The sequence below is a fragment of the Pholis gunnellus genome (genome assembly GCF_910591455.1).
Source record: "Pholis gunnellus genome assembly, chromosome: 12".
NCBI lineage: Eukaryota > Metazoa > Chordata > Actinopteri > Perciformes > Pholidae > Pholis > Pholis gunnellus.
Window position 1 is genome coordinate 13,512,923 of NC_136539.1, and position 16,491 is coordinate 13,529,413.

At 40.2% G+C, this 16,491-nt stretch overlaps 1 protein-coding gene across 2 annotated transcripts; it reads right to left on the minus strand.

Moving 5' to 3' along the window:
• Nucleotides 1–166: 166 nt before the first annotated feature.
• cers6 (ceramide synthase 6) lies at nucleotides 167–15,402 on the minus strand (the record flags this gene model as incomplete). 2 transcript variants are annotated; one of them, XM_079169733.1, is made up of 11 exons in its annotated part: nucleotides 167–1,101; nucleotides 2,159–2,182; nucleotides 2,314–2,470; nucleotides 3,764–3,870; nucleotides 4,172–4,300; nucleotides 7,067–7,159; nucleotides 7,281–7,331; nucleotides 8,482–8,539; nucleotides 13,721–13,851; nucleotides 13,971–14,076; nucleotides 15,233–15,402. In XM_079169733.1, 11 exons carry the CDS (start codon nucleotides 15,400–15,402, stop codon nucleotides 940–942), a joined length of 1,188 nt encoding a protein of 395 aa, XP_079025859.1. In that variant the 3' UTR covers nucleotides 167–939. The 2 variants fall into 2 exon arrangements, with proteins under 2 accessions (XP_079025859.1, XP_079025860.1); XM_079169734.1 differs by lacking the exon at nucleotides 2,159–2,182.
• Nucleotides 15,403–16,491: the final 1,089 nt, after the last annotated feature.

Sequence of the window (16,491 nt, forward strand, 5' to 3'; positions counted from 1 at the left end):
AAAAATCAATGCATATTGTTAAATCTCAAGTCATTATTTATGCCGAAATGATTTTCTTTATAAAATTAGAATTCCCAGCCACGGATTGATAAATAGTTTTTTTCGCTGATGAGGCTTCTCTTATTGAACAGACCCACACACATTTGCAATTGTCATGTTTTTTTATTGAATAACTCAAACATCTCATGTCCGCCTCCTAAGAGGACAAATGGCCTTTAATGAAACGCTTACCGGAAATGTACCAGAATACTTAACAAAATGCTTTAATATGGAATACAGCATCCAGCCATATCTGATGCACACACATAACACTGTTATTGACATCTCATATACAGTTTGAGTGGAGAATGTGTTTTAAAATGCGAGTAAACTTCTCACATTTTTGGCACATCTTTGGGGGTGTAGCATTAAAAGTAAACCCAGTCTTCAGTATTTTGCTAATACTCGTCGTAATGTGTGGTGTGACAAAACCAGCTGTGTTGTTGTTCAAAATGATTACCTCTTTAACTCTGACATCAATGTAAAAAAAGATGTCTCACCATCTGCAAACAACAAAAATAAATAACATAGAACGACGCAAACGTAAGAAAAAAAACTCACCCCCAGTATGCCAGACTACTGTATGTTAAAGTAGCATGCTTACACCATAAAGTGGAATGCTTTCATTTGTTGGCTAAACAGAGTGGGTTGTACCGATAGGAGTGCTTTGATATTTCACTGAGTGCAGTTCGATGCAAATATATGGATGAAGAGAATAGATTGATCATGGAAATTAGGAAATAATCAAATTGATAACAAAACTGCATTCACATAAATCCATCAAGAATTTCCAGTACCAGACAGGCGATGTTCATGTCTCGACCATACACACGCACGCACACACACACACACACACACGCACACAGATGGATGGTGTCTGTAGAATGGCTCCCGTGTTAGTCAGTGTTCGTCGGGATACGGGGCCCCTGTCAGGTAGCCGTTGGTCCCGTGATTTTTGTTGGTCCCGTTGGTGGTGCTGCTGCTGTGGTGCTTGTGATTGGGCGGGGGGCTGTCATCCTCATCGGAGCCGGATTCGATGTCGCTGCGGTCATCTTTCGACACCTGCATTGAGAGGGATGGTTGGAGATTACATTTTTCTCATTAAAATTCTCATCTGGGTCATTATCGGCGGCAGCCATGCGTGGCGGTGACACAAATGGGCTTTTGTGTGACAAACCGGGAGCTGTTCTGCCAATCAATATCCGAAAATAGGTTGAAAAAAGCCTTACGAGACCTCTGAACATGACATTATTTTGGCTGCAGCTAATGACTACTTTCATTATTGATTAATCTCCCAGTTGTTTTTCCGTTTGATGCTTCATTATTTAGTAAGTAAAATGTCCGAAAATAATGGGAAATGCCCATCGCAATTTTACAGAAGCTGATTTACAATTTACAATGATATCAAACAGAGGAAAGCATAAAACCCTCCCATTTGACAAGCTGGGACCAGTGAATGCTTTTACCTGATTGATGATTAATCAATTACCAAAATTGATAATAGTTAATTTTTTTTTGTCGATCTACTAATATATATTTGTATTGATATTATATAATTAAACATGCCAAGTGTAGATTCATCAATGGAATAAGGTTTTCCAAATAAATTGACAAAATAATTGCAGGAATACTATTAAAGAGCTGCAACTAATGATAATGATGAGATGAGAGTCTACAGCCATGCTAACAGCTCTGTGAGGCTAACGGTAGCTTACTATCACTAAACACAAAGTACAGATGAGGCTCATGGGAATGCCAATAGTTTTGCTACTATTTTTTCACAAACCAAAGTGTTGGCCATTTTGACCTTACATTCAACATTCAATGGAAGTCGATTATATAGTTGTTGAGATATTTCACTGAAAGCCAAAAATGGTGGTGCCAGAGGAAACATCATGGCTTTAATTTACTGGAAATCAAAACATTCCAAAGACTAATATTGCCATACCCGGAGCTATCGTGCATAGCTAAATACGCATTGATTAGGTTAAGGTTGATTGACAAACAGGATCATCATGATGAATGCAAATGATTACATGGCTGCTAGAGACATGCAATTAAACTAAGCACACAGTACACCACTCAGATTGAAATGTTCCCCTTTATTAAGGCTACTTACATGCAACGGATTCCATTTTCCCACCTTGAAGGATGGAGGTTAGCGCGCATAGAGAATAAAAAGGAAAAGTCAAAAGTGGCTATTGACAACACTCCACAGCATCTATATGTGTACTAGCAGCAAAACACCCCATCACGCTGAGTGTAGCGACTCACCTTTCCTTTAGAGATGGCTCGGCACGCGGTCTTCACTATGAGGTAGGACCAGAAGGAGTGAAGAAGCTGCAGCAGGATCAGAAGAAGGTTGAAGACCCACCAGGACGGGTAGGGCCCTACGATCTCCCAACTCTCGAAGAAGGTGGTATTTAATATCCTTCCGTAACAGAGGGAGAGGGAGATAAGTAACTTGACTTGTTTCATTAGAAAATAAAACAAGGTTAAAGACACTCGCTCTCTCTCTTTGTGGGGGGATTCTTGTATGACCAAGTAAGTGAAAAGAAATGCGACGGGCTCTGCTCCAGCTCTCCGTCTTTCATGGGACAGAGGCCCTTTAATCATGTATTTGTGGCAGCAACAGATGTGTGTCTTTGGATATAGTCCAATATATGTACACTAGATAAACCTGAATGTAATGTAATGAAAAAAGCAGTTACCTGGCTTCACATAACATGCAATCAAAACTTCAAGGATTCGTGTTAAATATATCCCTGAGAAAAGTCTGTGAATCATCCTCCAGATACTGAAGCCATGGCAACAGCTTTACAGTAATGACTTTACTACTGATATGGTGGGGGTTGACTAAAATGTGGTGTAGGATCATTATATTAACAGTGAAACAATGGCGGAGAGACAAAATAGCTTAAAAAAAACTGTCTCACAATGCCGTACAGACTATGTTGTTCACAAATGCTTTCTTCAGAATAATTATTAAAGACAACAAACTTGCATCTGGATCACTGAAATAGATGTTTTTTGTGCTGATCAAGTATCAATGAGCAGACAACTGCAGCTGCCCGACTCAAGCTAAATCTCCCTTTGCTGGTGAAAGCTGTGATAATACTGCTGCTGGTGACTACGAGAAGACTGCTGTACGTGCTGTCAAGGACAGAAATATATTTGTGGTAACTCGGGCAAATATAATCAGGAAGGGTCTTTATAATTGGCTACAACTTGAAGTGCTGATCAAATGCAATATAGCAACAACTCAAAATGACAAAAGATCCTTATGGGTAAAAGAAACCTTTGATGTTTTAATAATCAGATGAAACGCTAGACGCTGTTTTCAACGACAAAGCAATAACCATAACATACTGCTTTTCATTTGTTGATTTGTTTAGCTTTGAAAGGTTAAAGCTGCTGTATCCATAGTAACTATTACTTAGCAACACAATTCACAGAGATGTGTATGAACTATGAATGGTTGTGGAGAAAGGAATAAAAAAAAAAAGATCTGAGATCTTCATGGCATTAGCATGAAATGTCAGGGATGGACTGTCAAAATGTGCAGAGCATCTCAGGCATCTGCCGCTTAAGGTTTTTAAGTCCTTGGCTGTCTTCATGTAATGTTTTGTACACAAATGACTAAAGGCTGACATTAGTCATTAGCATCCTTCTAAAGTTTAGAAGGATGCTAATTATAGTATATAGGAAAGAAGATAACACTTACCAGACAGGATAAACTCCCAGCCTGGAACTTATGAAGAGAATTGCAAACATTGCAAACAAGAGGTTGCACAATATCTGACATTTGGCATAGTTGGCCATCTTGGCAGCCTTGATAGAAAAAACAAGAAACAATCATTAATCTGATCATGCTAGCAACTACTTAAAATATCTCTGTCAATAGAATAAATAAAAAGCTCTAGTTTCCAACAAAGAGTGTATTCAACATGCACTGTGCCTGTATGATACCATCTGACATCATTTTTTATAATGGAGGACTGCAGTTAAATTTAGATAAAGATGGATAGCTGAGCATGCACACTCCAAACACTCCACCCACACACCCAACCATCTTTGCCTCCCTTTGCCATTCTTTCCATCCACAGCCTTTTATTCTCTCGCCCATCCCCACCTCTATCAGCACGTCGGCTGCGTCATGGAGACACATGACCAGAGTTCCCGCTCGTGCCATGTTGTTCACGTAGGAAAAGGTGATGAGAGAGATTGTTGCAACATGGTGCAGGAACATGATCAGGAAGTCCTGGGGACACAGTTGCCAAGGAGAAGTCACACAACGAGGGAAAGTACTGCCTCACGGCTGTTTGAGTCACAGCGTGAGGCACACACAATAGCTTTGTGTCTTCTGCAGTAATAAACAACATTTTGTAATAAGCCTTTCAAAAAAAGGCCGCTGCTGACGACTGAATATTTGGAACTACTGTGCAACACAATGGTGCCTATTTTCAAAACTGCCATTATTCATGAAATTGAGGTGTGCTTTGCCCAACTTAGGAGCTGCACATGTGATTAATGTTCCCAAATAAAACCTCCGTCTTTGGGTGAGCTGTGTTCGTCATATGCCACTGTGATTGACAACGCTATTGAAAAGATATAAAAAGTTATGACAAGGCAATCATTAATCATCACTTACGCGAACAAAAACATAGCAAGTACGCCTTCAGTGTCCGAGCAGTCGTGCACATTGATCCAACCGAGTGGTTGAAATACGTGTTCATCTACTGAATGTGTTGGTTTTGGTTTAGCTTGTGTCAAACTGCATTATAGCCCACAAAAGAATTACTTCATCAATCCCCGGAGGCAAAATAAATGTTTTCACTCCACACATAGGGCCAAAATACATAAAGGACCCATAGACATGCAGTTGGAGAGATGTTAGAGTGATGGGGGATGCCCATGGTGATAGGCAGTGCCATGGAGGTGAACTAGCACCTCTCCAGCTACCAGTCCACACTCAATACTGTGTCCGTGCAGGACTTGAACAGGCCATCCTTCAAAAGAAGGCCTACGTATTATTAACCAAATGTACTTTAAGTATCAAAAGTACCCAATGCAGAAAAAATGCCCCCGTGACTATTACTATATATCATGTCTTTAGACCCTTATGACTGATGCATAAATTAAAAAGCAGTAGTTTACTGTTGTAGGTCAAGGAGAAGCTACTTTTTAATGATTCTATACTGTTGGGTAGTTTAATCTATAACAATGCATCATATTTTAGAAGCGTATCATATGTTTTGTATCTAAAATCTTAATTTATCGTTAATTTATCTGACATCTAAGTGACAATAGATGTTAAATAAATGTATTGGAGTGAAAAGTATATATTTCCCTCTGAACTGCGGTGGAATAGAAGTATAAAGTGGCATGAAATACTCAAGTACTGTACTTAAAGTAAATGTTACATTCCACCACTCTTTGAAAACGATGTCGTCTCTGTGAAATCAAAATCAAGCAGGAAGGAAGATCATCTCAGCTCACCATGACTTAAAACAATTAAAAGCTAATTACTGTAGCTGAGATTAAAGTGAGAATATATGAGAGTGTGGCTTTGGTCCTGTCTTGGTGGAGCCATTAGGTTTGGGATAGCCTTGAATGAACCTCCAGGTGACGAACAATGCAGACGAGTGGCATGGGGAAACATTCCTCAAGCAAATCTGAAGAAATGGACTCCGCTCAAAGCAACTAGAACCAGTCCAAAATGGAGACAGCGTGACAATGAAGATGAGAAGGAAGAATAACGATGCAAGATACAGAATGAAAGCAAGGCAAGAGTGTGCGGGGAGAACATACTGGAATTGGCAGGGGATGCAGAGGACCTCCTCAGTGCAGTACTGTGCATGAAAAAACTGAAAAGGAGAAACAAAAACAGACAACATGCCAACAGTCAACAAAGAGATGACAGAGTGAAGGCATACACAGCATGGAATCATGGGGGCTGCTGTGAGTGCAGTGTTTTTGTGGAGAGGGCAGAGCTGGGGATGGACTGGAGACGGGAGTAAGATCATGGCTGGATAGCATGCAAATGATACTTAATGAACCAAAAGTGTAGCCATTTTCATAACAAAAGAGAAGAAGATGAAAGTGGGTTGAATAATGGACAAGCTGTTCTCAGTTCTTACAAACCCATCCTCACCAAGTTGGACCCTTTAAACTGCATTCATAGCACAATGTGCATAATGTGAATGTAGTATAAGCTAATCTTTTGGTTTGAAATCATGAACGTAAAGTAAAGGTCACCTGCAGAAGCTTCCTGGAAGTATGTTTAAATGGTTAATACATGAAAGAAAGCAGTGCTATCAATGGCATGTAAATACTTGTGGTATGGTATGTGTGTTGATTGTGGAGTATGCATGAATGTGTCATAAAACGAGACATTTTTCCTTTTGCGATTGCTATCAGGATGAATTCTCGTCTGATATAATCATGTATATGAATTACGGGCTTAACTTGAAATGCGTCGTTACTCAAAGAAAAACCATGTAAGTTGATCTATTCTTCATACTTCAGTGTGATATCTGAGTATTGTAAGACACCGTCACATCGACAGATTATAAAAGTACAATCATTTGCTGACGTGCTGCGATTACACAAAAGCTTCCATAATATCAAACAAAAACAAACCACACTAATAGGTTGGGAAAGTTTGAGGTTTGACAGAGACAATTTCTGACTGTTTGAAAAAGTGTTAATCCTTTTTCGCCCCTTGCAATATTTTGTTATTTCACACATCAGTGAGAATACACTGAGGCGGAAAGCAAATGATCACACGCAAATAGACTAAACATTACAGAGTAATGGCAGTAAGAAAATGGATTGTGAGGTAAATATAATGTCTTTTTCTGTGACAATGGCATAAACAGAACAGAGAGTTCTTTTTTCAAGACAAAATAGTGACTAAAAGTGTCACTTTTTGCCTTACAGTAGGTCTATTAAAAAAAACATTCAATGATCCGTGCTATTGGAGATATGCGATGTATGTCTTGGTGTGACTTGCAGTCACTCTTACCTTCCTCCTGATGTCTGTGAATTGGGAAAAGATTAAGGACAGGTAGAAAGACAGCTCCAGTATATAGTAATAATGGATGTCCACAGTCAGCGGCTGCATAAACAAAAAAGCAAAAAAAGGTCAAATAAGTATTTGAGAAGTGATTAGTTTTGGTAATGCAAGTCATCTTGTCGTATTGAGATTACTGAGGATGGGTGCATTCAAATACTTTTACCTGGTAAGGGTAGTTGTACCAGCACTCTTTAGTGTTCCAAAGCCATGCAGTCTGCAGAAAACGTAAATTAGTACCTCAAAAATCAATACTTCTTAACCTATAAATATTTCAGTGAATACTCCGGGGACAACGTTAAGACTTTGTTGTTCGATCCGTGACAAATCTCATATGTTGCATTTGAATAAAACCTAGAAAGAAGCAAGCTCCATTAACTACGATATTAATGCAGTGTTGTCCTGCTCCCACACATACCGTTGGAGTTCAATTCAATATGTAATTTCAGATCTAACACATGAATATCAATGTGAACTCTGAAAAATGAATAATTCCCTTGATGGATTCTGAATAAAATCAAAAAGGGGGTTTCAAAATACCGAACGGCTGTTAAAATAGATTTGATGAAAGGGACGCTGAATTAAAAAGGGACTCAAAGGGTTCATTCCCATGTAAAGTGCAGAGTAATGACATAATGGCATCAGTACGACACGAGAAATGGTAACTGTGATGCATAACAATTTTTTACAAGCAAACAGTGACCCATCACTGTGACTGACTCAGTGACACTGTGAGTTTATGTCTCCTGCACTCTTCTCCAGACCGGCTCTATTAATAAATCCCACAGAGACCGGAGCCTGCTGCAGGGATTGCCGGGGAAAGAACTATTTTTTAGTGCCTCGTCATGCAACTCGTGTCTTCGAGAGATTTCTCCCGACTCTGATATCTCAATTATTGCTCAGCAGAATGAATATACATGTATTCATTTTCATGAATATATGAATGAAATAGATGAATATATATCTCAGTCACTTATTTTAGAAATACTTAGCTGGCACATTGGACAAAATGATCACAATTTCTAAATTTCCTCAAGTGCGGATTAAACTTTATAAACAAGGAGAGTTGTTATACTGAGACTGCTTGAATGTAACTACTTCCCCCTTTCCTTGTAAAATCCATTATTAATGAACCCTGTTTGCGCTAGGCTTTATTACAAATAAGCCTTTTTAAAATGAGTCCCTTACCTCAGAACATCAATTTTACTTGCCAGTCGTATGACTAGGCACCAACTATGCCAGAAACCACAAGATTTCCATGCTTCCAAATGTGCTGTAGGAAATGGATTCAAACCTCAGTGACTCATGCTAACTTTAACAGTCACAACAGCAAGCTGGTGCTCATTTTGTCTCGAAGGAAAACTTACCTTTTTAAGGAAACGTACTCCATAGGTAAATATGTATAGATAGAATGTAAATCTCCACCTGAAAGACACAAATAAAGAAATACAATGAATATGAAGCTCAAAATGCTCAACATTTGTCTGTACCAAAGACTTTTGCAGTCTTTTTGTTTTTGGTCATAAGGGTAGTGTTTTTAGTAGGCCAAAGGCTAAATAGGAAGGAACCATACCATGAAAAAGTGTTCAAGACACTAGCTTAATAACTGAGCAGTATGTTTACAATTCTTTTTATCAGCCATTTTTTTCCCCTTCTCTTTTCTTAGAGTTAATTAGAGAGAAAAGCACAATGTAATGTATCCCAAAATATGAACATTACCAGGAGATGTGTTCATGAACACATCTTGTTCTGTATACTCCTTATGTAGTTTTGTCCCTATAGGTGTAGCACACTGAAGCTCACTATGTGGCTCTCATGCCTGTAATCAGAAATGTGAAGGGGTGTGTGAGCCTCTCTTACTTCCCCACATCTGCAGTCAGGGGTGAGTCACTGAAAACGGGACATCATTGGTTCCCATTGGTACGGTCCGGGGGGGGGGGGCAAAGACAAGACACTCACACTGTCCCAGTCCATCTTGACATGCTCTGTGTTTTACATGACCCCGCACACGATTTACAGTAGCGACAACAACACAATGGTGGGGAAAGCGATCATGAGGTCTGAGCTTAAAAGGCAGAGAAGAAATTGCTTCAACTGACACTTCACTGATCAAAGCGTTGCCGAGCAGGGAGACGTGCATATACACCCAACTTAAAACAGTCGGCAACTGGGAGAAAGGATTTAAGTCTGGCCAGCTAGCAAGCCCCCTCTCTACTCCATATAAAACCATGTGTTTGTACCAGGAACAAAGGCTACTTTGAATGACAGAAACCTTATAGTGCGTTATTGAGTTGTCAGAGCATTTCACAAGTCTGTAACTGATTACAGTGGAGCATATATTCATATAACATACACTTCTGAATTCAGTGCAATGACTTCATGAAGTAAAACATACAGAAGAGGCACAAAACAACGATTCCTGTGGAGAAGACATCAGCTGAAGACTCTCATGGCTGTGACAGAGGCTGTATAACCTCATGTCAGATAAGGTTTTGCATACTTCAGAGGTTTTGCCGTGTGGTTGCGCTATCTGACCTCATATCAAAACACATTTTGACATCCACAGCCTCCAAACACAACATAAAGACTCAAAACGAGAGCAGGATAAACCAGCTTCCCAGTGCAGGAACATCCATCAGAGAGTCGTTTGATGTTCGTTCAAGATATTCAGAGTAACTCTTAAATGAATACTAGAGAAAATTTAAGCAGGTTAACACAAGGCCCGTGGACGCCGTCATTAACTGCTTTTTCGTGCTTGATCGACATAATTGTAAAAGCAAATTAATTGGACAAGTCTACCTGGCACACGGTTAAGACTGTTGCATGGCAACTGGTTCATCAAGCCTGCAAGAGTCTTGTTCAAGTCCTGTTGAATCGCTGCTATATATGTGCAATCACAACGCTCACAAGTGCTTCCAGAGAATAGTTTCTATTTTCTCCAAAGCCAGGCACAGATGTTTTTTCTTTAGCACTGCGAGTTATCCTTCTTTTTTTAGATACAGTGCGGATAAAGCTTGGCTGTGGGAGAATTAACATGTTACGCATTTAATCATCCTCGAGTGAACTGCTGTTTATTTTCTGCACGTGGTGCAGCGGAAACTTGCCAATTACTCATTTAAATTCATTAGTGCTGGATTGTAACTGTGGTTAACAGAATTATGTTCATGTGTTAAGATCAACTTGTCCTGTAAACAACTTACAAATTGTAGTTTATAAGACACAATAAGAGAGGGCTTAAGCAAGGTGTTAAGGTATTTGAAACTACGACAGATCCAGTGATCGCTATTAAATTAAACATACCTGTTTGGAAAAAGCATCGCTTTAGGGAAAGAAAGAAATTGTAGGGGGACCAACTGTGATTTGATCAAAAACTCAATAATGAGGCTGGCTTCATTCTGAGCGTATTAAAAAAAATTAAAAGGAGGTCATGCGGGCTCCTTTTTTTCTTCAGGTGGGTAGTCTGAGCACCAGCTGGCTGCAACTGTTTGCATTTGGATGGTTCAACATAACAATTAGTCATGAAGCGCATGCTTTGATCAAACTTCAGTTGCGTAAAAGCCTCGATATATTCCCTCTCCGCTGTTAAATCAGCAGTAACGCCTCCTTTACTCTTCAGGCAGTAATAGTTGGCCCTTCCACCTTTGTGCATTTGTCTAATTTGGTTTGATTACAAGGCTCGTCTTTTAAATTGCGTATAAGAAAAAGCGTGTTAATAGACGGCTATTTTAACGCGCTACTAAAAGACCGCAACTAATTTAAGGAAAAACATGGGTGTGGCTTTCCTCTCCCAAGAACACATGTTAATGGATCATCTCTTAGCGCTAACCATCTGCTGAGCACAAACATGCTAATTACTTGTTGGCTTGGTGTCTACTGAGCTGCTTCTGGGGAGGTGTGTTTGTTGGAAGTAATGAAAATCATACACCAACATATTGATAATTTGAAGAGCAGCAATGAGGTTGGTAACCTCAGCTGATACTAATAGCATGTTTCCGTTTTTTTACTTTAGTTTTGTATATGATGAAAGTAAAGAAGAGGAACGGCAAATCAAGAGGTCGCAGTAATAGTGCAATCATTCTGTTATACATTTGATAAAACTATGAAATGAGTCACAGCAGTTACCACCCACCCCCCAAAAAAGCAAACATTAGGGAAATATGCTTATTCGCCGTCTTGCCGAGAGTTTGATGAGGTGATCGACTGTTAAATATGACGCTACAGCCAGCAGTCGGTTAGTGTAGCTTAGTACAAAGAATAGAAAACTGGGGAGAATGGCTCTACCCAAAAAGGTATGAAAAACATCAAACAGCATTGCTGAAGCTCAGTAAAACAATCTATTTTGCTTGTTTAAACTGTACTAAAAAGCAAGTGTTAAAATGATTTTTGAGAGGTTATGTGCTGGATTATTTCTTGGCCGTGTGTCTCAGCTGATTGCGTGGCAACCTCACAGTGATGACAAGACTGGAGGAAGTGAAACACTCCAAGAAAAGGTCGTTATCAATCTCATCAATCTCATCTCACTCTTAGCAAACAGGAAATAAAATGATGACTAAAACATTCGTCCAAAAACATTGAAAACCATTCCACTTTATCATACATCAAATATTATCTGAAGCCAAAGATAGGCACTACAGCTTAAAAATAGAAAATACATTTAGTAATGTAAAATCTTGTCACAGAAAAATCATTTCTTTGTTCTCAGTGAAAGCAGTGCAGAGAAAGGATGAAGATGAGATCAGACAGGAGGGGCTATTGAGAACATCAAAGCGTGCTCTTTCCTCAGCTTGTCCTAACCAAGGAGAACTGACCAGAGGAGGGAATCTCTGGCAAAACTACACTGACAAAAACCTGCTAATCTAAATTGTCATTTAGTCTCATATTAACGCTTTATATGTAATTCATAAGAACTTCACAACTTCTGCCCCTGTGATGAAATATGAATACTGGTTCTAGTGATTCTCCATCCATTGTTTCTTAAATCGTTGGATTGGAAAGATTTCAGTTGCTCGTGTAAAGAAAAGAGGTTACTGTAGGGTTCTTGCAGCAAAAAAAAAAAATCAATACATGAACTTGTTGGAATGTTTATTTGCTGTATATCTCGGAACAATAGCTGGTAAACAAACTCTATGAAGAGTCTTCATTATTTCCAGACCAAATGTGTCTGCTACATACTCTCTGTTTGCATAATGAAAATAATAGACGACAGATCAGCCGTCCTGACGACTGAGGGACAAAGAATGCCATCGGTCTGCAACAGCTGTGCACGAGGCCCTAATTAGAGCGCAATCACTGCTGGAAGGACTGACGCCGGCCCCGTTTGGAGAGTTGCACAGTAGGCAACTGAGACGGACAACCTGGCCAAACTATTGCAAAGCCCAATATCGTCTCTGCAGTCAATTAAGCTGCGAGCAGATAACAGCTTTGGTACAGTTGTTGCTTGAACAGATTGAATTCCAGCCAAGTACACTCAAAAAGCTCACACACATATTACAGAGGAGGACAAACTCAGGCTCTTCTGGTGTGTAAGACTCATCTGTGAGGTTGTAATTGGAGTCCAGTGGTTCTATCAGCTAGCAGTGTTCTCCTGAGTGAACAGCAGCCTCAGGCGGAGTGGAGGATGTGAGGCTCCCTGTGCCTCAAACTGACAGATTGGCTCTTCTGGTGTCAGACATGACTCTGCTCTGACAGCCCCACTCGCCTTTGACATCACACTGCTAAGGAACTACAATCGCCCTAATGGCAAATGCTCTACTGCTGATTAGCCAGTTCTCCGTTACAGCGTGAGTGGGTTTGTTGGTTCGCACTGGGACACATTTCACTATTATCCCACAGCCGCACCAGCATCCAAGTTACGATAAGCCATAAAAGATACAGTTAACCAAAACTGAAGTACCATCATAATGGTTGTTAAAGGACCGTACCGGAAATTTATGCTTCCGTTTGTCCATAAGAGCTCAAATGACTAGCAGATTAATTGGCTAGTCAATCGACATAAAATGTATCGGCCACTTTGATAATTGATTTAATGTTTTAGTCATTTTTCAAGCAAAAATGACAAACATTCACTGATTCCAGTTTCTAAAACGTGAGGACTTGCTGCTTTTCTCTTTTTGTAACATTGTGTAATGAATATCTTTGGGGTTTGGACTGTTGGTGATAGAAAGTAAGCAATATAGAGACGCCACTCAGGAATTGTAATGGCCATTTTAACACCAATTAATCAATTAAAGATGACCCAAAGGTCACCTTTACATTACTGTCACCATTGAGTAAAACATGCTGTTCGTGTAAATGATTATAAGCGGCTGTGGCGGTTATGTTCATTTCCATACAATATGAAAATGAACTTGCAGAAACATGAAACACTGAACATCGTGCCTGCTTTTACTGCCGTCACGCTATGGATAAGTGATGAAGCCTCGCCGCATATTTAAATCTGTTTCACTTTGCATCTGTAACCAACAATAAAGTCATTATACAAATGACATCAATAAAGCAGATATAATCTTCACTTCCTCAGGCAAGTCTGAGCAAATTTATATCCACTAACTTGCTTTCAGCTAAGTAAGGGTCTAACTGTATGCCGTTAAAAGAGATTTGCCTTACATGCTTTCACAGAATCGGGCGAGAGTGCTGGGCTTCTCCTGGTTTCGACGTTGTCTGAACCAGCGCTGGATGGTCCGCACATCCCAGTCGAGCTGCTTGGACAGGCCCTCCAATCTCTTCTCATCTGGGTGCTGGCGAGACAAGATTAAAAAAAAACTCCATATCTTAGATGTAGTTTTCAACGTGGCACAAACGTCATGAGATGAAACTTTACGAATAATGAAATGAATGAAGAGAACACGTGCGCCACCTTGGTTATAGCAGTGAAAACCTTCTCCAGGATAGCGTTGGGTTGTGCTTTTTGTGGCCCGTTGGTTTGGATCTTCAGGCCCATGGCACATGGTCTTGCAATAAACCTGCAATTAAAATAACATAATGCACTTCTATATCAACACATAGACATTATCTTTGAGGTTAATTGAATGTGAATTGTTCATATTTAATGATTGGGGACACCAGGCATGCAATCAACAGGAAGCACATGCATAACCATTTGCAGGTGCTGGGTAAGAGTTATCTGTATCTGCTTGCTCTTAATTCTTCTTTTACTCTGCTGGGACACGACAATGTTTTGACCACAAGTGGTCTTCCACAGGTCGTCTTGAGGAAGACTGTTTTTGGTTGAAGCGGTGACATTTCCACGCAGAATAAAGGAAGAATTGGGAACGACACAGAGATGTGCTTTGTTGTCGTTTTGACACAAAGCATCTGGCACTATAAGCCATTTAACAAATCATGTGCAGTCTGCAAATTTCTGATAAAACACACGAATTACATTTGTTTTGGCTAACAGCAACTCAAGTCATTGACTATGTAAATTAACAATATACAATAAACATATTAATCTCACGGATTTAACACTTTTAATTAATATATTATCGCTGTTTCAGATTATCTTGACTTTATTTGAACACACTATATTTGCAGGGGTAAATACCGAACATGAGTGAGGAGTTTATTGGGGAAATTTAAAGGCCTCACTCACTACTCCCCTCAAGAGATTTCTGACCCACATATGCACGCATTGTTGTGACTAGCATGGCTCTGTGCTTTACTGTATCCTGATGATTGTACAATCACAGATAAGATGATGCAACGTGCACCATAACACAACTGGAGCAGGACAGTTAACCCCCACCCCCCCGGATCAGTTAAAAGAGCCTTTGTCCAGCACGAGTCTTTGTAGAGATTGGGGGGGGGGGGGGGGTTAAGTTGAGAGGACAGTAACTGCATTTGGGCAGGTATGGCAACTTGCCTGCACTAGTGTGTGCTCTGACAGATGCATCAAATGCAAGACAGCGCGTGATGCTGCGGGCCTGCAGAAAGTACGATGATCAACCGTGGTGATTTGTGGGCTAACCAGATAAGATACCATTGTTTAGATGACAGACTGGCAAACGTGGAAATTGCGGCGCGTGCTGCATCGTTCGGCCGGAGCATTTTCATCGACACAACAAACCCCCCCCCCGATCACATGCCACCTGGATTATTATCGCGTGTGCTTCGACTCACCTTTCGAAAACCAGCCGGATCATAAAGATGCAGAATGCTAAAGGACACGCCAGATAGAGGTCCTCCGCTTGCGGGAACGTTGCTTCATCTGTGTTTTTTAAGTCAGCCCAGGTTACATTGTGCGGGAGCCAGAACCGCTCGTTCCAAAACCACGCCAAAATACCGGCCATCTCCCTGCAGCAGACACCGTGTCCGGGTGGAAAGAGAAATCGTCGGCCCGCTGTATCCCGGAGGTCTCTCGCAGGCGATCTGACCGTGCAGACTCGGCTGATGTTGAGATATCCGTTCGAGATCGCCGTCCGTCCGCTTCCCCCTCAGCTATTCCAGTGTAGGGAAGTAGACTCAATCAGCTCCTCAGCAAGTGATTGGTGCGTTGAAATGTCATGCAGTACAGTCGGTGTGCGTTATGTCGGTAGATCATGTTTTGTTTTGAGTACCACTCACGTCTCCCTTATGAGCTGACTGCAGAAGACTGACTGTTTTTTTTTCTTCTGTTTTGTGTCTTTCGATAGTTTTACACATCTTGCTGTTAGATTATCGTAGGAAACCCACAATGACTTGCCGACCAGGTGAGAAGTCTCCTTTAATTAATTATTATTACCAAACTCAAACTAAACGCTAATTGTTTTTTTTTAGTAAAACTGAAATTTAAACGCAATTTATATGGCAACACTTTAGAAATGGGCTTCAAACAAGACCAGACTGCATCATGTTGGCAAACTACGCCACCTACTGACAGCCTGTAGTTGACCTCCGGGAAGTACGATTCATAAATTATGTGACCTAGTATTCTGATGTTTTGTTAGTGAAAGAAAACCAAAGGTTTATATATACATATAAATATATATATATATCGAGGCGACAGTTTGTGGTGCTCTTGGACTATATTGACTTCTACAGAGAGGTGTAATATCTTGTCCAACCGGTTATATCAATTAGAAACTTCTTCCAATACGAGGCAGTTTATCAGAACTACATACTCCAAAATGACCTTGACGTTAAGTCAAAATATCATGAAACGGTTAACACACACTGAGTATCATAACTTCATGAAGGTAGGATTTATTGCTTAGTTGCTATATGAAACTGCATTAGATTCAGCTTGGTGCAAACTGGCAACTCGGTGTATATACCAAATATGTTCCACGAGCACAGTGCAAAACATCAGCATTAGAATACACAATATACATTATTATTCTTGTTTTATATATGCTGCATGCCTCACATAACACAGAATAATCATTTGCCTAAATGTTAAT